The 25,770-nt window shown below is 39.0% G+C and overlaps 1 protein-coding gene across 2 annotated transcripts; it reads right to left on the minus strand.

Annotated features, from left to right (window-relative positions):
* Positions 1 to 1,729: 1,729 nt before the first annotated feature.
* On the minus strand, positions 1,730 to 25,622 carry CAMSAP1 (calmodulin regulated spectrin associated protein 1). 2 transcript variants are annotated; one of them, XM_026049188.1, is made up of 18 exons: positions 25,460 to 25,622; positions 17,744 to 18,006; positions 17,393 to 17,554; positions 16,725 to 16,805; positions 15,729 to 15,761; positions 12,095 to 12,236; positions 11,565 to 11,704; positions 11,380 to 11,476; positions 10,813 to 10,990; positions 10,034 to 10,128; positions 9,313 to 9,397; positions 6,482 to 8,918; positions 5,576 to 5,712; positions 5,285 to 5,493; positions 5,099 to 5,201; positions 4,681 to 4,796; positions 4,073 to 4,191; positions 1,730 to 3,639 (listed from the first exon to the last, which is right to left on the minus strand). In XM_026049188.1, exons 1-18 carry the CDS (start codon positions 25,620 to 25,622, stop codon positions 3,337 to 3,339), a joined length of 4,863 nt encoding a protein of 1,620 aa, XP_025904973.1. In that variant the 3' UTR covers positions 1,730 to 3,336. The 2 variants fall into 2 exon arrangements, with proteins under 2 accessions (XP_025904973.1, XP_025904974.1); XM_026049189.1 differs by lacking the exon at positions 15,729 to 15,761.
* Positions 25,623 to 25,770: the final 148 nt, after the last annotated feature.

The raw sequence follows: 25,770 nt of genomic DNA on the forward strand, positions 1-25,770 counted from the left end.
CTGACAATGGATTAGATTTGGAATCCTGTGGGACCAGCAGCTAGCAAATTGGGTAAGCACAGCCCGGTAACAGGTCACAACCACCAAGACCGGCACCAGGAGGCTGCAAGCAGGGAAAGCAGCGGGTGATGGTGCCCGCAGGAACCACGTTCGGCACCACATTGCCAGGGCGGTCGTCAGTCAGAGTGAAGATGGGGCTTGTTCACTGCTGCACTGAGAGAAAAAAGGGAGAGCTGCAAATATCTCGACACTGCCACTACTGATGAGGACTTCAGGAGAAACCCAACKGCTAGAGAAGTCCTGGAATTCATTCATGTTACTCTGACTTGACTACGTCCCCAAACCTCTGGGCATAGTACATGAGACTAAGTCCTCTTTTAGTGTGATGGGGGGAGAGGTCACTGATGTCCTGGTGCTGTCGCCTGCTCTAGTGCTCCAGCACCACGTTACGCTGCGTGAGGAGGCTCCAGCCAGGTCACTATTGACCAAACACCTCGGGTCCTTCTTGTTCGGACCCTTATTCCACTAGAGAGCACAATGAGAATGGGACATTCAATGACACATTAACCACAAATGCGAGACAGCATGTGTAAATACACGATACACTGATGTATGAAAYTGGAGAAAAATACGTTGCATTAAGTGCTTTAAAGATGCACATTCTTGTATTTATTATCTCTAAGAAACTAGTAAGAATTTAGAAGAGCAGAGCCAAGAAATAGAGACAGTTTCATGCTATTCTGTAGATGGGAAATAAAACCTACCTCGCTCAGATTGGACACAGGGAGTAGTGACAGCTACAAAGTCTTAGAGGTTGTTTGGCTTAGASACATCTGCACTGAACGGAGCCCAACTTGCCTTCTGAATCCCTGAAACTTTGCACTGCCCCTTTACAATTACATGCTGACTACCGACCCCATCTCCTCTCCCAAAAGATGTTGCCTCCTGTTGTCTCCAGCAGCAAAYGAGGTTACATTGCAGCAGAAAAAGCAGGGCTGTGAGCTCCTGCAGAGGGATCCAGGAGCACTGACACAGCCCTCCCTTGGGTCTTTCCTATTTCAATCTGCAGGAAATAAAACTAAAAGTCATCCATAGAAAGTCCAAATGGATCACTGATTTTTTTCTCCTTGTAATATCTAAAAGAAATGTCTGTCTTGTATGAAGAAGAGTGTTTAGAAGTTCCTTTTCTAAAAAAAAAAAATTAATTTATTCAATAAAAAGAGGGGACAATATCAGGGAAGTAAGTTAGATTTAAGAACCTAAGTTTCTGAAGACCTACTTATGCTTTTCTGAAAAGCTTTTGGTCCAATTCTTGCATGTTTCCTTGAGGGTCAGGAGAAGCACATCTTGCAATAAAGTTATTACAGCTACTTGCAGGGCACATTTTGTGAGAGCACAGCTAAACACAGAATAGCACATCTTTAAAGCAGATTAGTTCTCTGACAGGATGAAGCGTCACAACAACAAAAGTACACATGAAATAAAAAAGGAAATCAGTTAATGATTTTTATTAAATTTCAGTGCTTTCATAAAATAAATATGGTATATAATATCAAACAGTGAGAAATAAAGCACAAGCATGAAAAGCATGGTAACAGAAAAGTTACACTCATGACGGTGTTTAATACTTAGCACTTTAGAAACCATAAAGCCTTTAATTATTTACAAGCAGCAAACTATCTAACATAATTTACAAGGTTGCAGCAGCCTAGTCAAGAAGTCCTGGAAGGGGAAAAAATGGAGAGATCGCAATGGAAGACCTTCACTTTGCTCTACCTAGTTAGCACTTTATTACGTACCCTATTTTCCCCTTATGTACATAAATCTGTAGCTTCCGTTATCTTAAAGTTTCATAATTACACTGCATTGTATAGAGCTTTAGTTCCTCTCTAGGACTGGTCTAGTGCCTTCTGCACTTAGGAGACACATATTCAAGTAACACTTCAAATAAAAGTAAACATGTGCAAACCAAAGTTATAAACCTACATCATCTTTGCGGAGTAGTGTCAAAACCAGATCCAGCGGGAGCTTATTAATATGTTAAGTTATGGAGGAGCTAGAGAAACCTATTCAGAAGGCTAGCATGGGCAAAACTGGGAAATAATTATATTAAAAAAAAAATGGAACTGAACTGCAACTATACCCTGTTGCCCCAGACCAAGATTTAATCTGCTGAAACACAAAGATTTTAAGGTCATAACTCAAGATTTAATATTTCAACATGAAAAGAAATCCAAGCCATTCGACTTATTTGGGGTTTCGAAACAAATGCAAATGTCTCTGTTTAAAAATTGCTTTTAAATGAGAAAAACAAATCAATATATATTAATATATCACCCAAAATAAAAAACATACACACTCTTCATTTTAGAGCATGCTGCTCATCCAGAATAAAGACAGGACAAAGAAAGTAGAATTACATTTCATGATGTAATAAAAACATTAAAATTTGTGATCCTTAAGTGCACCATCGTACAGGAGTAGCGTGCTCAGAGTGGAAATGTTCTATACCTACCAGAATCCACCTTTGTTAAAGCAAATTTTTAGGACACGACCTGAAACTGAAATCAAGAATAACTGTGCTCCATTCAGCTTGCCTCAAGTTTCAATCGGGCATATTCCAGCTGGTAGCACCTGTATGCCGCTTCATGATTGCATTCCAGAAATCTTTTAAATTTGCAAACCGTTTTTTAAAAAGGCTGACTTTTGTGATCCTTGCCACGCTCATCATAAACCCATACTGCAAGTAAACTCTGTTCTGAGCAGCACAACTTGGGGCTTTTTCAGAAATCTGAGAGCTGGACTTAACGTTGGCAGTAGATACAGTACAACAATTTGATGTATTAAAGTTCCTCAAAAAAGTCTGAAAGGAAGATTTCCCTAAAGACCATTTAAAAAGCAAAACAAAACCCAAAACACTTCACCCAAGATCTTTTCAATCCTCTTACTGGAGTTCAGAGCTTGCCAACATTAAGAAAGTCAGGAAAAAGGAGGGAATGAGGCGGAGAGGAAACAAAACTAAATTATTCCCCATTTGTACCGACGAAAAGCTTCAAGTAAAAGGAAATCCACTTGTTAAAGATCTTGCTACATGCACAGTCCCTCACCAGTTGAAAACCACAGTAGTTAGCATTAGGTGTAACAGCAGATCTATCATTCATAAAAAAACACTGGCATTGTTCCTTCATACTTAACTTGCGTCCACGGTCTCTGTTTAGAAGCTTCTTAAAAAATGTTTATGGTTCTGCACATTTCATACCAAACTGGAGGAAAACGGTAAACATTTCTTCTTTCATTGCAATCCCATTCAGCAATCTCCTCCCCAAGAACTCAGTGTCATTTACGAGTCTGAGTCTTCTTTGGCACTGCAGGTCGCTTGGCTTGCCACAAGTGATTATGAATAGTAAGAGCATCCACACTGACAGACATCGTTTTGGCTGGAATCAAGCTAAACTGTTTTCTGTCTGAACTGTATTTATAAAGCTTGTCAATCATTTTCTTGGTGATGCTCTTTGGCCCTGTTCCAGTCAGCTTGTAGATTTCTTCAGTGTCAGGATAGTAGCAATAAAGTGCTCTAAACTGGCAGCCAGCATCACGGAACAAAATGATGTAGTGGTTGGCATCACACTTCTCTAGTTCCTGCATTAAAAATAAGCAAGCACATAAACATACAGCTTGACCACAGTAAAACTCTCAAATTATGCCAAGCTTTACATTTTTTTGTATAGCTAAATAAGTGTTTAAAGATTTTTGAAACATTTGACAGTAAAAATTATTTCCAGTCCTTTTATACACTTGTTATAAACTTGGGAGTTGAGAGCTTAACATAGGGTCATGTTTTCCCTAAGCCCATACAGTCACTAGAAGCAAAGGAGCCTCAGTGCAGTTATCTTCTCTTTTATCTTTAAAGGCAGTAAGTAGCCATTTGTTCTGTTACCGACAGCATTCCTTATTGCATATGTACATTCTAGGAARCAGGATTCACTATAATGTATTAACGGGACTATGAAATGAGCATTACAGATAAATCATCATGGCACATGCATTCATAATTAGAAATTTTAATGATTACCTCCAATATCGAGTTCTTATGTGGTTCATTTACTTTTCCAGCAAGACAGCAGTGAGATATAGCATTGTGAATAATTGGTTTGTTTGATTTGCTGCTGGGCTCTTTAAATAATTTTGGACCTACAGAAAATAAATAAATATTAATTATTTGCCCCACAATTATAAACATTAATCAAGACTATAGATTTTAGTTATATTAAAGCTGTAAATTGCAGTAATTCCAAAATGATTAGTACAGCTTTACTGGAGACAACTTATATTTTGTAGAGAAGAACTAAGGACTTTGAGTTCTTTTACAAAAAGAGAGGCTTCTAATCTATTAAGGACTCGGTCTCACACAAGCTACTCTCTTGAATTAAAGATTTTGTTCCCTCCTCTTTTTCAAGAACAGTTTTGTTCTGCATAGCTTTCTGTTTTCCCTTTCAAATATGGCATTCATCTTTTAGTCCTTCCCAAAAAAGTTCAGACTATCTGAATAACTTCAGATAGAGATTTCTCAAAGAGGCTTGAAAGATTTCTCGAAAGCAAGACCATACTGTACCAAATATACCACAAATTTTATGACCCTTTATTATCAAAAGATGCCCAAACTAAAAYGAAAGTATCCACCTGTGTACTCTGCCACCGAAGCAATCGAAGATGCTGTTGACGCATTTTCCCAGTCACGTTCTGTGTTTCTGCTAGGATTTCTACTCAATATCGGCAAGGACTCCATTGATTCAACCCTATTGAGAAAAAAATATGCAGTTTTCTATTCAGATCTTAAATAATTCTGTTCTGACTGAACAAACTACAGTCCCTCTCCCTCCTCTACATTACCAAATCCTCCCCACAAAATTCTATTATTTCTTTGGGAAATAGTAAAAGGAATTTCAAGTTTGCATAGACTGTCAATGATGGCAGCAATGCAAAATAGAAACCGAATTTACTAATTACCATTGTGGCTCTATACCAGCAAATTTATAACTGAAGTAAATGACATTGAATCTCAATAATATTTTATAACATAGATTATTTTTCCCTTTACCGCTGAGATGGAGTGCCGCCAGAGTGCACRCTTTCAGGTTCTGTTGTTGCTGCTGAGGCCAAAGACAGACTGGAACCAGACTGAGCACTGCTTAAATTATCAGCTACAAAATAAAAAAAGAAGGTGTGAAACTCATCCTATTAAGGCAAATTTGCAAATTCAGCGAGAACAAATCAAAATCCTTACGTGTGGATGAACATTTTGTCCCTGAATCACTGTAAGATTCTTCACGATGGACAGATTTCGGCCTGGGTTTCTTGGGCTTTGACTTGGGTTTCCCAAGACCTTGCTCCTCCAAAATTTGCTGCTGTTTTTTCCTTAAATATTCTTGCTTGATAAGTTCTCTTCGAGCCTTTTCTTCTTCTTTCCGTATTCGGTCCTCTTCAGCTTTGCGACTGAAAAGCAAATAGAACATTCAAAATATAATAATTTCCCTTATTTTAAAGGCCAAGAGTCCCTCCCCACTTATGCTAGTACCGGGCCTCATCTCTCTTTTGTTCCACTTCAGCCTCCAACTGCTGCTTCCGAATCCGRGCCTCCTCAGCCTTGCGCTGCTGCTTTAACAGGAATGCAGCACGTTTTTTTGCCAGCTCATCTTCTGCTTTCTGCTCATCCTGCAAAATTCAAATGCATATAGAGCTTTAAGGAATAAAGGAAAATATTAAATTGGACATTACATGATTGCTAGAAGACTCAGGAGGAATTAAGGAAAACACAATCTAATGTTTTTAGAAGCTTTTACTTTGTTTAAACTGACAAGTGTAAACTCAGAGAATGGTATTAAAGTTCTGCCACTCAGGAAAACCTTATGAGACCGTTTTGGTGTTCTTGCAAGTCCAAGAGGAGAGAATAAAAGATCTCATCTTACTCTGCCTTATTTTTGGGATGCATAAGAACAGTTATCCAGAACTGAAATTCACTGAAATTGAGACAGCCTATTGGGACTTTTACTGTTTAAGTTAGGAAAGTATTATAATGGTAGTGCAACCATTGCAATGGTATAGCAACATTCTGTGTGCTAAAGGTACATATATACACACACACACACGCACACACATGTATCTATATATAGTTTGTGTGCATACTGAAGGAAAGGGGAGAAAAGCAAGATTAACCCTGGTTCCCCAACAATTTAACAGTAAAGAGCTCTATGTGGGTGAAATACTGGTCTCAGAATCAAGTTAAAAGCCTTTCTCTCCACCACAGYTCTTTACAGATGCAGTTGGAAGAAAAAAAACAAAACAAAACAAATAAAAAAAACTCACACACATAATACTGCAATGTATTGCTTTTCACCAGAGACTTCAAGAACAAAGCAGAAAAGCAAGTTCTAATGCCAGACAAATACACAGCAATAGCCAGATACTAAGCTAACATATTTACCTTGAAGAAAAACCCCACACCAGACTTCTGATCACCTTCACTAATTATGTCTGCAGAGCTATCCTGGTTTTCAAGTTCTCCCTCTTCTGGAGCTTTTAAGTCAGATAAGTCTACTTCAATGAGATTAGCTTTGCTTCTCAATGGCTCATCCACTGGGACGTTTTCTTTTCCTGAGCCATCAGAACAATTCAGTCCTGTTTCTTTTAAGCTGTTATTCACTTCTTTGCTCATTTCAGAAATAATATTTGCATCCTTGGACGCTGAAAGAACAAGCGCCCGTTGATTACTCTCATCATGAAGTCTATAGGTATCAAAGAAACATTTCTCTTGAGATACAATTCCATGATCAGGACTGTTTTCCAGACCAATTTCTGTTGGTGTCTTTGACAAGCTATTGGGTGGAAAAGCTCTTAAATGTGGTAAGGTTTCTAGACTTGGGGTTGGAGTTTTGATACGCGCTGAATTTTGCTGTCGGTCTTTACCGACTTTCAGGTCTGCTGGTCTTCCCGATCGAGGATTTCTTCCTTGACCAAAGCGAGGTGGTTTACGAAGACTATTCATTCCAGTCGGAGAGAGGGGCTCAACAAAATGAATTGATGGTTTTACCTTTTGGTCCTGAGCGTTACTTCTGGTCCCCGGTGATGGCACTGTTGGAGACTTCATAAGCAGTTCTTGTTGCTGAGAAATCTTTAATATAGCCTGCTGAAGTGTACTGATTGTTTCATTTAGCTTTTCAATAGAAAGATCACATTCATTAATATCAACTTCGCCAACATTATCTTCTAGAAGGGCAACAGAAATAATCTTACTTTTTTCTAACTCATGTATAGCAGCAGGGTCTTTTGGTTTAAGTTGTTCAGCAAAAGCTAAGCCTTCTTGCATTTTCACTTTTGTTACTTCTTGAGAATCATTAAGCATTTCTTCTCTCTCCTCATCTTTTACAATAAACTCCTCAGACTTGGAACTCAGAGAAACTTCATCTACGTCCTCACCATTATGCCGAGGATATTCTTTTGCAAAATGTTCTGGTTTCAGTGGCTGTGGAGTATCGGGAGATTTACCTTTTTTAACAACATGTAAGAAGGCAGCTTTGCCCAATTTTAGTCGCTGCCTTGCTGATAAGGCTTCCATCTTCTTCTTCTGGGCTTCTATTGCTCTTCGCTTCTCTTCCAACTGCATATGAAGCTGCACCAACTCAGAAGCTAAAAGATTAACATTATCTTTATTTTGTCTGCTGGGACTTTGCTCTCGCTTTTGTTTCCAGGTGGTCAGTGGGGCTGGGCAGCTTTCCGATCCATCTGGCGTGGTCTTTTGTGAACTACTTGTGCTCGACTTTGTTTCATAGCTGTTAAGCCTTTGGAGCTTTCGTTCTGCAAAACTGGTCATTCGGACACTCCCACTAGTCATTGACACGCTGCTAACTTGAGAAATTGTACTTAAGCATGGACTGGATCGTCCACTGGCATCATCCTTATCTTCATGTTCTTTTACCTTCATATCTTCTTGCAACTTCGCGGATTCTTCCTCACCTATGTATTTAGTGACTATCGGATGGTCATCTACAATGACCAAATCCTGCTCAGCATCATCTATGTCTAAAAGATCTGAATCGGAGTCCTGTCTCACCATAGTCCATGTAGTATCTCCAACGTGCGAATTGACACTTTTCACGTAGCTTAAATTGACTTTGCTTGCTATGTCATCATCAGATTTAGCAGCATGAAGAAAAAATCCTCCAGTGGATTGCTCCTGAGATGAAGGATCTAAACTGCTACTAGCCAAAGGTCTGGAAGCTTCTAACCCTGCTTCCAACAGCGCTACTGAGTCTGCAGGACTAGGATCTGCAACCGGAGTGAAATCAGAACTAGAAATCGGAGTAAAAGCCCTATTGAGATCATGGTCCCCATGAGAGCTATTCGTCTTCTTGCGGACCAAAGGCAAGTGTCCCTCATTGAATCTTCTTGTTAGAAAATTCCTCTGCTTCCCCTCCCCACATTCATCCTCCTTGTTGATTATCTGTTTTTCCTTTGCTGGTTTTAGCACTGCAGGCATTAAGGGCTCCAGGTAAAAGCTGTCTGGTTTGCTTTCCACAGCCTCGCTGTTCGTTTTTGGAGACCATGCAGTCGCAACTATGCTGGGCACCCTGGCTGATGCATTCTGCAATTCAAGGTCACCACGGTTTGGCCTTTCTTCAGATCTGATTATTGCAATAAGCTCTTCATCTTCATCCTCAATTTCAACATTGTTCAGCAAGCTCTTCCCATTAGTCTTCATTGATGGAGGATGAGCCTGGTTTTTTGGAGTCACATTAACAATGTTAGAAGCAAGACTGTCTTTGCTGATCGATCTAGCCAGACTAATGCTATCACCAGACCCAGGGTCCACATCTGTGCTTGCAGAATGATGAAGAGCAAATGGTGTTGGCTGAGACAGAGGCCTAAAGAGATAAGAACAGTCTACTGATGCTCATGTATAAAAAGTTAGCATTTATTAACTTGAGACTATGATATATAAAGCTAAATGTTTTGCTCCGTTTGAAAAATGTAACCAATAACCAAAGCCACCAGTAATACCAGAAGGCTGCTTCAGATAGCTACATTTTCAAATGCTTATTGAAAACCAAGCTTAAGATACTTCCAATTGCAAGCCTAAAATTTACAGTCTCTGTTGACTCACATTCTAAAGAAAACAAAATTAAGCAATTTTTGGTCCAGTTCTAAGGAACTGCTAATACACTACTAGAAAAAAAGGAAAAAAAAAAAGAGCCCACAATCCTGGTACTGAGTAGCAACTCATTACACTGCATTTCAACACATTAAAGCACCTCTTACCTGGGTTTCTTTTCTGGCCATGCAAGAACTGAACCTCGTGGYTGCCCATCAACACGGGTCAGAGAATTAGAACGATGTCGATGACCTGAAATATTTTTAAAAGGCCAGCTATTTAGAAATGGTCTTCATACAAACACTTGTAACTCTAATAGCAAACACAATAAACTAGTTCACCAAGAGATGGCAGCAGAAAATAGATTTGCTCAAGCATAATACATGAAAGAAATAAGAGAGCAATAAAATCAGGAAAGTATGATGCAATGTGATCACAAATGAATATGTGATTTGGGGTTTCCAAACAAGAGAGTGCCATTTGGTTGGCATTTAGCTGACAGAAGGAAATAAATTCTAAGTTTCCTTACATAAGACTTAGGTCTTCAGCAATTAAAAATATTTACAGAAAACGTGCTAATCTATCAAGTAAGTTTGTCTTTCTGAATGTTTTTCTATTTCTCAAGGCTTTTTTTTGTCAGTAATATGCGCATAAGACAAATGGTCTTCTCCCTTTCTTTTCACAAAATTGAAATTATTAGTCTTAAATTCCAAAAAATAAGCTCATTGGTGGACAACACGAAATCAGTAACTTTACTGAAAGATCTTTAAAATCCTTTTAAAAACCATCTTCATCTGCATGGTTTATTGAAACTAATGGTTTTCACACATTACTGCACTGAAATGGATGGTCATCACCTGCTGAAACCCAAATTCAACACTGACTTACCAGGGCTGTCCTCTCCCTGTAAAGATTTTTGTTGCTTTTGTCTCAAAGGGAGCAGTGGATGGGAAGGGCTAAAAGCAGGGCTTCCTCCTTTGCCACTAATTCAGAAAAACAAACATCCATTAGCACAAGAAATGGTTTTCTACAGTGAGAAAAAAAAATATGCTGCTAACAGATACTGTGCCCTCTCYTAAAACAGAAGGATAAATAATTAGTTTTCATGCTGACGTTGCTTAAAGGAAGAGAAATAAAGATTTTCAGATGCAGCATTTCAAGAATAAATGACTGAATTCAAAATGTTTTAAGCTGTTGCACAGAGAGGGTTTAAAATATGACTCTCTTAACACTACATTAGAGACAATGACTGAGTTGGCTTATTTGCTGCATTCCAAATTATATCAACCGGGAAAGCTTGTTCTAAAATTTCTTGTACAGTAGATCCTATTTAAGCTTGTTTTCATATTACCATTCACAGAATATAGTCAGTAAAGATGAGATGTGTGTCACGTTCTACATTTTCTCCAAAACAGAACTTAGGCAAATTCTCTATAATGCAATAGCTACAATAAATGRTAAGAAATACAGACTTATTCCAAAAATACCAGTGCCAAGTATTTCCTCAAGCTTGAGAGCTGAGAACCGTATGCAGACTCACTGCATACAGCTCAAAATTCACTTGATTTTGTAGAAAAATTAGAAAATACAGCATTAGAAATTTCTAGGTTACCAATTGGAAGAAAAAARTCACCTAACAACACAAAAGGAAAGAAAAAAAGACTTACAGATAGTCAGACTCCTCGGGGTGCAGGTAGTATCTACTGCAAACTTCAGGGCCTGGCTGAGCTGAAGGCTGCAGGTCTGTTGGGTTTGCAGCAGCAGGGCTAGCCATGAAACTTCGTTTAGTGGCATTGGAGATGGGAACAGGCGGACGACTGCTCTTCTGCTGCAACACTGTTTTAACTGTGCATAGATTTATACGATTAATGCAACTCATGCTAACCATCCAAGTAGCAAACAAGGAGTTTTTTGGGCTGTACTAGATGGCAGTGAAATAAAAATTAAGAAGAAGCCTAAAGGAGCAGTCTTTATTTACAATATTTATTCTATTGTGAGCTTACTGAAAACTTAGCAAGTGCTTAGTGGGGCTGGAAAAGARATTACCTGCTTATCTCAGGGTCAGGAGTCAACCCACAAGTGCATCTAGAACTAGACACCCTTCCATTTTGACTACTTTCAGCTGTCTCCAGTGAGCAAGACACTTGGGCAGAAATAGAACTCCAGAGGAAACTGTTTCATTATAATGTAAGGTTTTAGCTTTAATGCATTTAATCAAAATTTTAAAAATTTACCATCTTTTATTTCCTGAATATCCCTCGGCTGTACAAAGTCAGGTTTGACATTCTCAAACCACCAGAAGAGTTCCGCAATGAAAACCATGACATTAGGCTAAAAATAGAAAAAAAAAGAAAAGCATGATAACAAAACTCCTAAGGATTTACCTATACTTAAAAATATATCCTACATTGTGTCTTACCTTTAAAACCAAAGGAGCGTATAACATGTCCTCCAATGTGAGGTAAAAACATTTGTTTAGATACTCATTTGAGAATTCTCTCAAAAGYTGAATATTATAGAGGCTGTCTGCAATTGAAGTTACCTCTTTCAAACAAATATCTAGAAAGGGGAAAACACAGGAACCCATTACAGCACSAGCACAACCAATTAGAGGTTCATCCACAAATAAAAAAAGCATTACATACAAAAGCTTCACAGACTGTTACACATCAGCTAGATCTACAAAAGAAGTATTAGACTTCAGAAAAAGCAGAGCAGATTCTTCTCAATACATTACTTTTTTTCTTTTTTTTTTCTTTTATAAAAGTGTCTGCTTTTAAAATGCATTGATCTTATGTAGATTTCATTTATTACAGTCCTCTTGTTTGTTATAGACCACCAGCTGCTGGAGGCACTGCACTTGTCTTTGAGCTTTTATTTCTAATCTCACTATTATGATTGAATACTTTTCATTTGTATTTTTTTTTAATAGAAACTTTAATTACATACCATCTAGTTTCATGTGCTCTGGACAATAATAGTGTATCACAGCTAAAAGAGCAGCACCATCACTCCCATCCTTCATCAAATCTTCCAGCAAAGGAAAGTAAGGTAATTGCCTGCTTGAAAGATGGTCTCTTCGGTAACGCACCTACCAAGAGAAAACAAGTGTTCACACGATGCCAAGGAGAAAAGAGGGTTTTCCTAAGCACTGAAAACTCTTTATGGCAGATTCCTTAAAATATTTTATCTAACTCAAAAACACTTCACAAGGTAACACTCTTGTCTCAACAGAAGCCAATTCAGAAGAAAACTGCATTTCCTTTATATTCATCTTCCGTGCGCGTGAACACAACACACACTCCTGAATTGCAGTCTTCATCCACACACTTTAATTACGACAAGCAACGTCAGCCTARATCCTTCCACACAGACTGCTAAGTGCAGCAGATCCAAGCCAAGAGAGAAAGATAAACTAAATATTTTCTTGAAAGAAAAGGATCAGAAAAAAAGAAAAAAAGACACTTGCGATGGGCTACATTTACATCCAGACATGCTGCCAYGTCCACATAGAGCAAAGTTCTCTTGGAGAGATTCAGAACATCACACGATTGGCAAGTCAGCACACAGCATGAAGGTTGGGTAGCAAGAAAAAGCATGGCTATTTCCAAGAACGGTCAGCAGCAGGAGCAAGTAGGCTCTGTAAATCAATGGCAAAGGCCTCCTTGACTTGACAATAAATCAAACTTTCCCATGCCCTCAAAAATTTGGAGGGTGGCTAATGAGGAGCTGAAGCCAACACACGAATAAAACAAAATCAACGTTGCTTCAYGCAATTTTGGCAAGAGCAGTGTTAGCCTTGCTATTTCTTAAGGGTCTGCATGTCAGATTAGTAGATTAGAAGGCTGTATCTAAACTCCAGCAACAATGATCCACCTCCAAAAGGAACAACACACTTGGGAGCCTCGTAGAATTTTTTTTTTTCAGTGTTGGAAATAATTTCTTTTATACGTTAAGTGCATAAATGTCCCTTAGCATCTCACATGAATCTTGACTGATGCGCTTGCCTTAATGGATATAATCAGAGAACATAAAAAAGTCACATTTTACCAATGGCGTCATACACTTTCCAAGACAACTTTAGAAAGCTGTCCCTATAAACAGACACACACACTCATSTGTGTCAATTTAGGACGGCACAGGCTGAGAAAAATTCTATTTAAAAGAATGAAGGTCACTTACAATCAGAGTAAGACGAAGAATCTGTTTTATTTATTTGCTTATTGGGCACAAATACCAAACAAGCGACGCTAAGTCTTGCTGGCAAAGCGGGTAATTCTAAAAGCTATGGCTACACACTAATGCTATTTATTCTTTCCTTTTGCCAGGGGTCAATTTTGTTTTCCCCAGCCTGGGGCACGGCACAAATATGTAATGGAACGTGAATCATACTGTACCACACGAGCATATTCCACTGGCTCCCGCATGCAGTGCGACACGGCATGCATCAGATCGGGCTTACGCGGGAAGAAATAGCGAGATACACGGTGGTGATTATTCAGGAAGGAAACACATCAAATGCATCAGCAACATCCATTCCGCACTGGAGATGTGGCCATGAGGTCCACTAAAATAAGCATGCACACTAAGGTGATCTGGTTAGCTTAAAAGGTTCCTTATTTACCCACTTAGTCAAGGGAAAGGCAAATTCAGAATTTCCTTTTTACGTTTTGGTTACTACTAAACTTTAAGTAGATACAAGTATTTCCTTTGCAAACAGTTTAATTGGAATTTTTTTTTTAAACCTATCACAGTCAATACTGGGCAACTGGTGAAAAATACACACATACTTTGGTGAAAAATACACACATCTCTCACTGATGATGTTTTTATGGACTTCTCCATTTAACTCCTTATTTTCCCCAACTTTTCTTCTCTTAACCATTCATTCCTTTATAATGAAAACTATCATTCTTTGTTATATTCTAAGCTTTGTTTTTTTTTCTTTTTTTAATAAATGACCTATTTGTTTGCAATAAAGTGCAAAAAATGGGTGCTACTGAACTCAAAAACGAGTTAGCTGTATGTGGTAAAAAACAAAAAGCACGACTTGAGTGAAGACAAGTGATTTGATAGCTTCCAAAACAAAAAAGAAATAAAAAAGATAAGAAGAGATCCAATGTGAGAAGCAGAGACTGCAAAGTCCACGTTAGCAAACCAGTATAATATGGGGGGGTACTGGACTAGCAGTGAGATGATTTCTGTGAAACTTCTTCCTCTACCACAAACTTGCTCAAGGATGTCAGGCAAGTCAACTCCCTTTCTGTCTCTATTTTTATTACTCTCCCCCAGATGCCTCTTTATAATATGAAGAGCTTCAGCTTCTTAGAAACGCTCTCCCACGTAGCCCCAAAGTGCAGCTGGCACCTTCAAGCCCGCAGAGAACATACGTGATAAGTGGCAGCTCAATATTTCATTATACGCTGTCTCAAATCATTACATAAAGCTGGAAGACAGGGCTCTATCCCACACCAACAGCCTGCAGGTGCCCACTCTAATTTGCTTTGTTTCAGAAACGTGAGGTTTTTAATGTGCTCCATACATTGGGTTCAAATAAATGAAAGATATGGGCCAGGAGGGCAGGACTGAGGTCTCTGTGCAAAGGCAGCGGGGTTGGGAGGACAGGAGGCTCCTGCCTTGCCCAGTGCGCTGCAAACAAACCCAGCAAGCAGAGGAGAAAGGATGTCACAGCCAAGGAAAACAGGGGAACAATGGAAAATCTCCACGAGTTCCAATGAAACCTGGAAGCTCAGCCAAGAGCAAGCAGGCTTTTATAACAGAACATCAGTTCCTCTAAAACAAAAAATTAAACCACTTCCATTTGCACGKTTCATTTATCAAAAAATAAAATAACGCCCTACATATCAAAAAAGGATTTAATTCTGTCTTTTCTCCCACTGTGACAGCTTTAGTATCTTTCATTTACCACGTAATTCCAATAGTTATTATAATGTGTCCAAAATGGCTCTGGTTTTCCTTTATAAACCTACCAAAAGCTAGGGAGAAAGGCCCAAAGCTTTCTCTTACTTATACTTAAATACATGGTTGAATAAACTGAGAAGTTAGTATTTTTTTTAACATGTGTGGTGTATACGTGTACATATATATATATATGTATATATATATGCTCATGCATGTATCTGTACAAGGGAGTGCAAGAACATTATTTAACAAATTACTCCTACCACCCAGAATATTTTAACCATACGGCCAAAATGAAGCAACCATTTAATCTGACCAGCTTTCATATCACCTTAGTGCGACAGTCAATTGCATCCTTGCAAYGAGCACAGTAAATGCAATAATTTCAACCACTGTTAATTTTCTGAGTGTTTTCGCTGCTACTCCATATCCCTCACTCCTGCTCTGTGGCAACAATTTTGAAATGCTGTAAAGTGATTATGCTATATGCTGTACAGTATGCAAAAATAATGTTATGGAAACTAAGCCTGATGAACCAAAACCAAAAGATAGTTTTAGAAATGATTGTCTAAGAAGCATCATGATGGAAGCAAACACTCTGAAGAAATTTCCAAAGCCATGGTTTTGTGGATGACAACTGGTGGAAAAGTAGTTCACTTACAGGTACTAATTTCCAATACCATTTGGAAGGAGACTGCTCAGGAAGCAAGGAGAGGAACGTAGGAATAGGAAAGGAACATCAGCAATGCAAGTTAAACGTAGCAGTATTTAAATGCACTTAAGCAAYAAACACTTTCATATTTTAGAGTCATCTTGGCATAAAAAGTTTGAATTAAAAATACTAAAATGAGATCCAATAGTCTTTAACGATCAAATAGTTAACAGGATCCTTCAGATCACACATCAACATGTAAATTAAACAGATCTTAAATCCCTTATCATTCAAGGATATTAGTTTACATAAAAGGCATGTGAAGAAACCTTTGCCCTCGGTATCATAGTAAAACAATTGCGCCTAGCTCATTTCACAATTTTATCCCCTTTGCATAGCAAAGTCAATTTGAGGAATGAGCATCACAGATTATTTTTAAGGTTGCAATAAATCATAAATTGGGAGCACATACAGCCAATATACATTCTGTTTCTGAAACACCCATTTTACATTCTCCAGAAATGAAAGTGTGGTATATTTTTGCAATGTTAGTGCATTGTGAGTTTCAAGGGAAGAAGGGGGAAAAAACTGCACGCACACACACACATAACATTTGAATGTCAAGAATACGCTTACCAGATAGAATCTCATTAAACCCTGAAGTTATATTAGACAATTAACCCATGCAAAATGAAAATGCCCAAAAGCTTTCAAAATATCTGTTATATATTTTGCACTATAAAAACTGAACGGTGCTTATCCAGATCATAACATTCAAAGGTTGAAAAAGTTAGTCTAGTCTATCTAGAACTTAAAAGGGAAGTTGAAGGATACTACTGAGACTACAGGTAGTTAAGGGCACTGATGATGCACATTGGAATTGCRTGCACAAAACCTTAGAAGTTTCAAGACTTGGATGCCTCACAACAATCCGACAAAGAAAATATGGCAATATTTTGCTTAAATCTGTTATAAATACTTCACATTAAAACAAATTTATTTTACCTTTTGGTGTCCCGGACTTTCCATTAACTGTTGTTTTAATTTTATCTCTTTCTCTGTTATCTCTCTCATTTTAAGGTTCACCTAAAAAGGGCATGAAAAAGACATTCAAATACATCTGAATATGTATTTCCACAAGCTGTGTTTTTTCCCCCTTCTCAACAGTTAATCTATTCTAAAAATATTAAAAGTTTGTACAATAATGTAATACAGAAAAAGAAACCTGCATGCATTTTCACTTTAAATGAAGAAAAATTATCATAGAAACACAGGTCTGCTTTTGATTTCTATTAGGTCTTGCTGAATCACAAGAATACTTAGACCCATGTAAGATGTACAGACATATAAATAATGTTAGCTTTCAAGATCAACTGTCTTACTTGCAGTGGCTTTAATTACAATGATTTTTCTCCTAAGGTTGTGGAAAAGCTTAGGTTAAAAAAAAAAATTGACAGCAATACAAGTGCAATTAAGCATTTATTTATGGTTTTCCAAAGAGAAGCATATTTCCATAAAAAATGTAAATTTATGAATAAATTTAGCTTATCTTCCAATGCACATCTCATTATTATGAGAGACATAAATAGCTGTGTTCTTCTGGTTACCTGCGTTCTAGAAACAACATTTGAAAGTGAGGACAAAAAACAGGCACGCTTTTCTCAAAGTTTTACCTTGTTAATCCAGAAAACCATTGCATCCTCCAGATCATAGGGTAGTTCTTTTGAGGCACTGAATGTAGAGAAACGCTTGACACTGGCGACCACCTTTTCAATGCTGATCATTTCTACAGTATAGGCCATCATAAGAGCATCGATCATTGCCATATGAGAGCTCTAGGAGAGGAAAGCAAAGATTATTACAAAACACCATCCCTTGAGGAGGAGTCCTTAAATACTGCAGCTGTATTTACAAAGAAAAATTTCTGAGGTTAGCAACCTAGAAATGAAAAGCTCTTCATTCCATTAGCTATTTTAAATAGTGTTAAATAAAAAGGATCATTAGGCGGATTTAATTAAGCTAACCATTTTGATTGGTGCACAGCCCAGATCAGATTCAGACACAGGTGTATCATCGCTCTCCATGACGTAAATCCCTTTCCGAGACAGAGCCTGGATCACTGACTGGTGTCCCTGCAGAGCAGCCACCTGATCCCCCTTCAGAATGAGGCTGCAGACRCGGCAGTAGAGCTCGCTGGACAGCAGCAGCTTGATGACGGGTGGCTTAATGTGTTCCTGCTCGTACTGGTCTATGTAGAACGGGTCCTTCAGCTCTTCCGGGACATTATCTGAAACAAAGAGGTTAAACAAGCGGCATCTGTTAGGTGGCATCAGTTATAAACAAGAAAATGCACTTGATTTAAAGCTAGAGTATGGGAAAGCARAACGGTGGAGGCAAACAGACAGACTAAACCATATTGAATATATATATATTAAAAAATAGCTTCATATTGCAAAGGGTTTTTGGTAGGTCTTTGTGCTTACATCTTCATTAAATAGAAGTATACATAATTAGCTCCCTCCTTACACAGCAAGTAACCTGCAAGTTACCATTAGCTTTCTCAGGTTACTACCGCCCCAATTGAAGGAAGCACTTCAGCACGGACAAAAAAAAAAAAAAAACAATTTAATTTAAATTTTAATTATTTTTTAATTAATTTAAGCGCAGATTCATTCAACTTGGATTTTTCACCAGCAGTTGATTCGCTTTGAAATGATACGATTTCCATATGTTGTCTTAGAATTGTATAGAACTGAACACAGGTGCTGAACGTAGTAATTTACACGCAGTAGAAAATGCACAGCCCAGGAGCCTTGATCCTGGCACAGCGCTTCTTCCCTACGCCCCATGAAGGCTTAGGGCACATTTGCTGCAGAGGGCACGGCTTCACAGCTGGCAATACTTTGTCACATAGCCCTGGCATTGCCCTTTCCATGCCTGCCCCGCAAGGGACTTTCTCTTCATCCCAACCATAGTACTACTYTTCACATTATTCAAAGTAGCTTACACCCAATGGCTGTGGAGCTGTAATGGTATTTAACAGTTATTTCCAGTTCCAGAAAGAGACTGACAGCTTGCATTTCCAATSACTGAGAATGGAACCAAAACCCAACTCTAAAGCAGTCCATATTACTCAACACTTCAGCTTTGTTACAAGCATCTGCCTCTTAAACAATCTAAGATACATTGATTTTTAAATAGTTGGAAAATACGCACGCTAGCTGATGCTCAAAAATATCTGTGGTGAATAGCATTGCTGGTAAGAGCATTAACTTTATTCCAATTTTTAGAAGGATTTTTAATACAAAAGCATGTATATTCRAAACATATGAAATCCGAAGTATTTCCTTAACATGATGTTTTTGCTATAAACTTATGCCTTCCACCAACCCCACAGCACTGCAGCACACAGTAACCAAGCACAGCGCAGAGGAACTACTGTCAGAAACTGGACCAAAAATAAAATAAAATGGGGGAGAAGGGCAAATATACAGGTATTTTCATTCCTTCCTGACCAAGCTTTCAYGTTATTAGTCTTTGACCAAGCAGAGCAAAATCCAGAAAACGTAAATCAGAACTGTCAGAACAGCAGTCTTAGCTTGCTGTGCAACTCAGACAGGAAGGCATCCCCAGATTGATTATTGTTTAAATTAGCAATATTTTAAAGACTCTTTTTTAAGTCTTTCCTAGCAAATAAAATAGTCAATCTTCTTAGCAATGAGATTTGCTGACACAAAAATCAATATACTTAAGACTCTCACTAAAAAAAGAGACAGACAAATATCCCTAAGTACCTCCTCTTCTGGATACTGTTCTCTGATCGGCATTTCCAGTGAAGAGATCTGAAATGGTCGTCTTTTGTGCTAAAGAATCTTCTAATTTCATGTTTCTGGTCTCCATATAATTGCTTACAGACTGAACAGATTAGATCAGGATTAAAGGTACAGGGGAGAAGAAAATAACTCCTGGTATCCCGACTAATCTCCTGCTCCATAGCTCATTCTTGTTTTAAAGAATTGAATGTAAYGCAGTTCTGTACCCAGATTATAACAGACATGTGAAATTGTATTTTAATAACATGATAATGWTATTACTAAATATCCATTTTCTGCTACTTGCAATTTATCTCACTGTAAACACTTGCCCAGTTTTATTTTTTGTATTTTTAGCGTATGCAACATTTCTGCCCACTGAATTGAGACCAGAGACTATCTGCTATAAAAAGGCACRATGTTTTAACCAACGTGATGTCCCAGCTAAAGGAGTGCTGAAACTTGAAGATACAAAGACCCCACCAACGTCCGGGCACAGTAAGCACTACAGCTTTACTATATGATTKGAGGTTTCCTCACACTTTTCTTGTGGACGTCATTTTACTGTCTGCACAGCAGCACAAAAGAAACAAAAAGAGAAACAAATAGCAGGAAAAACTAACGTGAAAGGACGCTTGAGAAGCCTGTATGTATAAGCTGAGAAACATCCATATAACATATCGCAGCTACCTATTATACAATATAATTATCTCAAATTTGAGATAAGTCTTTCTGGTCAGCCACATCACAGTGATCTCCCAGTATAATCTTCAGTATTTGAAATCCATATCTGCAAGTACAACCTAGAAGACCTACTTACCTGCTGCATCTCTGCTAATTGCTTTTATCTATGGTATAATGCCACATAAAACCACCAGCTGCAGCACACAGATCTGCCCATTTGCCAAAACCCACTTAAAAATGGCAAAATTCSCACAGAGCCAAAGCATGAGAAATGTGCTGTCAGATTTAGAGCAATTAAACACCACCAGAGTTAAAACAACACTAATTTAATCTACAGTTATATCATATGGACACACAAGTATCCGCCTTTTCCTCAGCAATTTTTAAGCTTAGACCAACTCCAAACAGGCCATATGCTTTTAGCCCGCCTCAGTACCTAAAATATCAATGCTCTTTCCACAGAAAAAGGACATCTTTTCAAGTCTTGGTTTCTAGAGGCATCTTGTTCAACACTTTACTTTCATGACCTATAACTGTACTTAGGTGTCATAAAAAAAAAAACAGCTAAAAATCCTGTATTTTTACACATCAGTACTTTGGACTTTTGGAAAATAAACAAACAAACAAAACCTGACACCCGAACAATTAGTTTCCAAGTTGTTTCTACAAAATTTCTGGTTGAATTGAATTTAATTGTGCCATAGCAAAGCAAAAACATCTAAACCATGTCCTGTTTTGTTTATAATAAGCTAAAATAGTCTTAATATCATCTTAAGGTAACCTCTTGATTCCAAAAGCAAGCCACTTTGATGTTACTATTGCACATTACTGAAAAGCTTGCAAGCATCTTTGTTGAAAGCACAGCACACTCCCAACTATTCATTTTTGACCTAAGTTTTCTATCAAGAATTGTCCAAGGATATGTCTGAGGACTATGCTTAGGATCAGACTTGACTGGTTCTTTTTTGCACACTGATTTCACATAAATTTTACATGATGTCAGTTGGCAGCTGCAAGCACAGAACTCATCACAGAACAAAGACACTCACTTCTACCATCTACACTTAACAAGCTAATAATATATTTTTCATGTAGCGGCAGCAGAAAAATCCTAAGTGCTCTTGCCCCAGTAAGTGTAGCAGAAAGACACCTCTACCAACTATTTTAAAGGAGAGGAAGATCAAGAGAACCCCAAAACAAGCCAGTACAATCTCTCGCAAAGCTATTTTGCTGCAGTCCTTCATGTCAATGAGTTCTACTCTCCCAAAAAGATGTCAGTGTTAAGAATAATGTTGGTACAACAATTTAAAAGATTACAAGAATAGCTTCACAAGCTGACAAACAGAAACAGGGAATCCAGAGGTCTACTTACATAGACAGTTTAGCTCAGGAAATATTTTTACACTGACCATACCAATGTTTGCTAACTATGGGTAGCTATCCAATACTGTAAGCTTTATTTAAGAGGTGAATATTACCTACTGACCTCAAAAATTAAAAAGGCACTGCTTGAATTTCCTCTGCTGTGCATTAAGTTAGTGCGTAGTTTTCCTGCCAGTATCTTACCAAAGGTCTCAGGTTAATGTCAGGGCTAAGCCTGGAATCCATGCAAAGCTCCTAGCCCTAATAATCAGGTATAAGCCACCAAGTTCACTTTGACCAGGCTGAATTTTAAAAAACGTTTTTAAAAAGCAGCAACATTTGTTATGGAAAAGGATCTAAGCAAGACACTAGCTGAGAGCAAGCTGGAACACAGAAATCTCTCCTCTATTCCTTTGATATCTAAACTTCAATTCTATAGCCATGACAATGGAAAGTATAATTCCTACACATAAATTAATGCTGTACTAACTAAATCTGCTGAGAAAACGAAATTTTTCACTGTCATTGTACATTTTCCCAAGTTGTAATAAATGAAAACTGACCAGTTTTGTCAGAGCCTGAGGGGACCAGTACACTGAAAGATCAGGTCCATTTCACTCTGCTCAGCTTTTTCCAGTGTGTGGTCCTATTATTATTTGGAAATCTGGTTTATTCTAATGACTGTGAAAAAGCASCATCTCTTACGGATGACTTGCCAAGCTTATCTAAACCTCCCACAACTCTCTTCTGAAAGGTCAGGATGAGTTTTGCAAAGGGATTTAAGTATCCTGTGAACTAAAGTTCCACAAAAAGTCAACAGCAACTTTGCTTCTAAGCCACCGAACAAGGCACAATTTTATTTTCAAGTYGCTATTAGCATTTCTCACTTCTTTACATGCACATTAGATTGCATATAATCAAAGTTCACTGATACAAAAAATAATTTTGTTCTTATCAAGTTCCATTCCCTTGAGCTACTGTCTCAGCCAAGCAGACTTTGTGTCCTCCAGGTGTACAGAAGGCTCCTAGATGTTTGTCCACAGCCCTTCACAGAGATGCAAGGGCTCCCAGATTTGTTTGGGGAGAGGGAGGGGGCAGACTCCAAAGAGGGGAACACCTTCCTTCAAAACACCATTCCTCTCCGCTCTGGAATTGACACAAACAGCCATAAAAGCTCCCTCCGGAGCCCATCTGTGCCTACTAGGCAGCCACCAGCGGAGCAGACAGGAGGAGCTCTCTGCTCCACAAACAGCCGGCCCAATTCCCAGGCACAACGGCAGGAGCAGGACGCTCACTGGCAGGATCGGTGCCCAAGGGGGAAGGTCGCTCACCTGGCTACCAAAATCCTCTCTTTAGGATTTGTGGAAAAGACAGAACGTCTCTGCAAATGAGACAGAGCCCCGGCCAGGCCTGCATGCCTTCAATAGCTCGTCTTGGAGAAAAGGGAAAAAAAGGAAAGGAGCAGCATTTTTCGCAAGCACAGCAAGCTCAGATGTGGAGAGTCCCAATATCTGGCAATATCATCAAGAAATCTGTGCTTCAGGTAAACCAACAGTGGTAAGTGGCTGTAAGTAATAGTCTATACCTGCATCAAGTTTTTGTCCTTGACCATTCCCACCCCTATGTCTGAGCTTTGCCTTACTCAGATGAAAATAAGACCCACAATATGCACTAGCATTTGCAAGGCTGGGGCACAAAATTACGTGACATCACCTGTCTACTCCAAATCTAGCATTTCAGAAAAGTACTCTTTAGTGGATGCTTGAAGACAGTTATGGAAAGCCTGCAGATAAGAACTACTGCACAACATAAGACAGCGTTTTGATAGTATAAAGAGAGAAGCATTCTTTTCTTTTCATAAAATTGCCCACACCTAAGAAGTCTAAAATAACAAAATCAAAAGCTTCAAAAAAACAAAACCCTCTCCACTGCTTTGTAGCTATCCAAGACCTACTGAATGACATCATTAAAAAAAAGAAAAGAAGGAAAAGAAAAAAGACCGAGAGACAATGAGTAACATATTAAGTTCAAACATTATTCAAAATAATCATCAGAGAGGAAGCTTTTTTTAATCCATCTGTCTATGAATTAAAGTGGCTTAAATGTTTCCAAGTATTTTGCAATGCTATTCCAGAAGTAATGGTTACTATGTGACAACGCCTGCAGGAGCCATTTCAAAAATCACCCTAAATTTCCATGGGCCATGGTCCTGCAAAGCTACCCATGCTCTAAAGACCCTGCTCACCGGAGCTGACCAACAACGGCAATGCCAAAATCCCCAGCAAAAATAAAATCTTCCTACTGCTCCTGCCATTTAATTCCTAAAGCATGTGAGCTGAATGAGCCTAATACAGGCCCAAAATCCTGGCAAATGCAACCTTCTCTACACTGCAGATCTCATCACTGGCACTACTGTAGACTAAAAGAAATCAGGAAAGATTTGGGTTCTTTTTTCCCCCCCAAAAAAAACCATGCTTAACCAATCCAAGTCCACTAGCAGAGATACACGAGCCCTTAAAGCTTTCCTTGTGGTACATGATCCATGCTAGTCAATCCCTAATTGGAATTAGATTTCTTTTGAAACAAAGTCAAAATATAACTAGTGTCTCCATGTCTGGAATATATGCTTTATCTCCAGTCACTAAGAAGTCTTCAGTGAACATCACAAACAATTCCAGCAATTGAAAAATATTTACTTGAGAAAATGCCTGTTTAGTTCAAGTAAGTCATCAACATTTTATGATCACTCCCTCAGAATTCCCACTATTTCTTATTTAATTTCCAATCAAAGACCTCCTTACGGCTTGTAAAAAAATATCCTCACATATATAAATCACTGTAAAACTATTACTTCCTTTCTGTTTTCAGCACAATCACAAAGGTGAAAAAGATACTGACAGAGCTGGAAATATTAACAGAAAAAAATGTCATCCTTGGGGAAGTATTTCCTCTGTGTTATTTAACTGTAGGAACGGACTGCTTTGCYTCAGCCTTGTCACAAAGCAAGCTCGTGTTAATCCACTAAGCATATTATGAGTTTGGCAAATCAGACTTAGATTAATAGGGCTATCTCATTTTCCAAAACAAGATTTTGTACATGTTTTGTACATATTATGTTTTGTTCYACATAAACAACTACTCTGTCACATTTCTACAGAATGAAGCTACTTWAAACTCTGGGAGTACCCAGTAAACACAATTCAGAATAGACAGGTAGATCCAGCTCAAAATCCAGCCCTTCACAATGGATGCTAGGAAAATATAAATAAAATCCAGCAAATCTTTATTTTTCCACATTTGACTGTAACRGTTCCAAAAACACAAAGGAAGGAAACTCTTCTATTCATTGCAACCCACTGTTTTACACCACACAACACAGATATCTTTTATCTATCCAAGCCAATGGGGTGGGGTTTTTTATGACAGAAAAGAATTTCGCTGGCGGATTTCTTCTGGTTCATTTTCAAGCAAACGCCAAGATTGGACCAATGGAAAAAAAATATGAGGGAAAAAAAATAGAAACACAACAAAGCGCCAAGCCCCAGCATACAAAGAGTGCGAGTGGGAGCATCAGCTGGCCGGGATGAGCGGCCACGGAGCAGGCTAAGGCCTCAGGTAAGGCCTGGAGGGGCTGCAGACCAGATTCAGACACTCGGAGGGAGAGACACCRGCTCCGGAGCCGCTCTCCGTGGGCGTTCACCGTGGGGCCTGCCGACACACGGCAGGTCACAGAGCTTCGCTATCGCTGCCGAGGGCACCCCGGACCGACGCGAGGGCGCAGGCTGGCATTCCCGGCGATGGTTTAAAACAAAGGCAACCGAAGGCAAATTCCGGAGCGGCGGCGGCGAGGAGCGCGGCCGCGCCGCCGTGCCGCGGCCTTACCTATTCCGTAGGCTTTCGCGCAGATCCATTGCAGATTAGCAGCTATTTTCGCCCGGGCGGAATCGTAGAGCTCCAAAGGGACGATCTCGAGGGCGCCGTCGGCCAGGGCATCCATCTTCCTGCGGGCGCCCTCGCCGCCCGCGCACGCGTCCGCATCCACCATCTGAAAGGACAACAAAAGGCCGCCCGTGGCACCGGTGCCCCCCGCGTGGCAGYGGGTGGGTGGTGGGGGGTCACCCTCAGCATCTCCCGGGGGCGGAAGGGGGCAATAAAGAAACACCAAAAAATGACAACTCGAGTGGGGGCTTTTT

Source organism: Nothoprocta perdicaria, unplaced genomic scaffold (genome assembly GCF_003342845.1).
Source record: "Nothoprocta perdicaria isolate Ctin4 unplaced genomic scaffold, notPer1 scaffold_6, whole genome shotgun sequence".
NCBI lineage: Eukaryota > Metazoa > Chordata > Aves > Tinamiformes > Tinamidae > Nothoprocta > Nothoprocta perdicaria.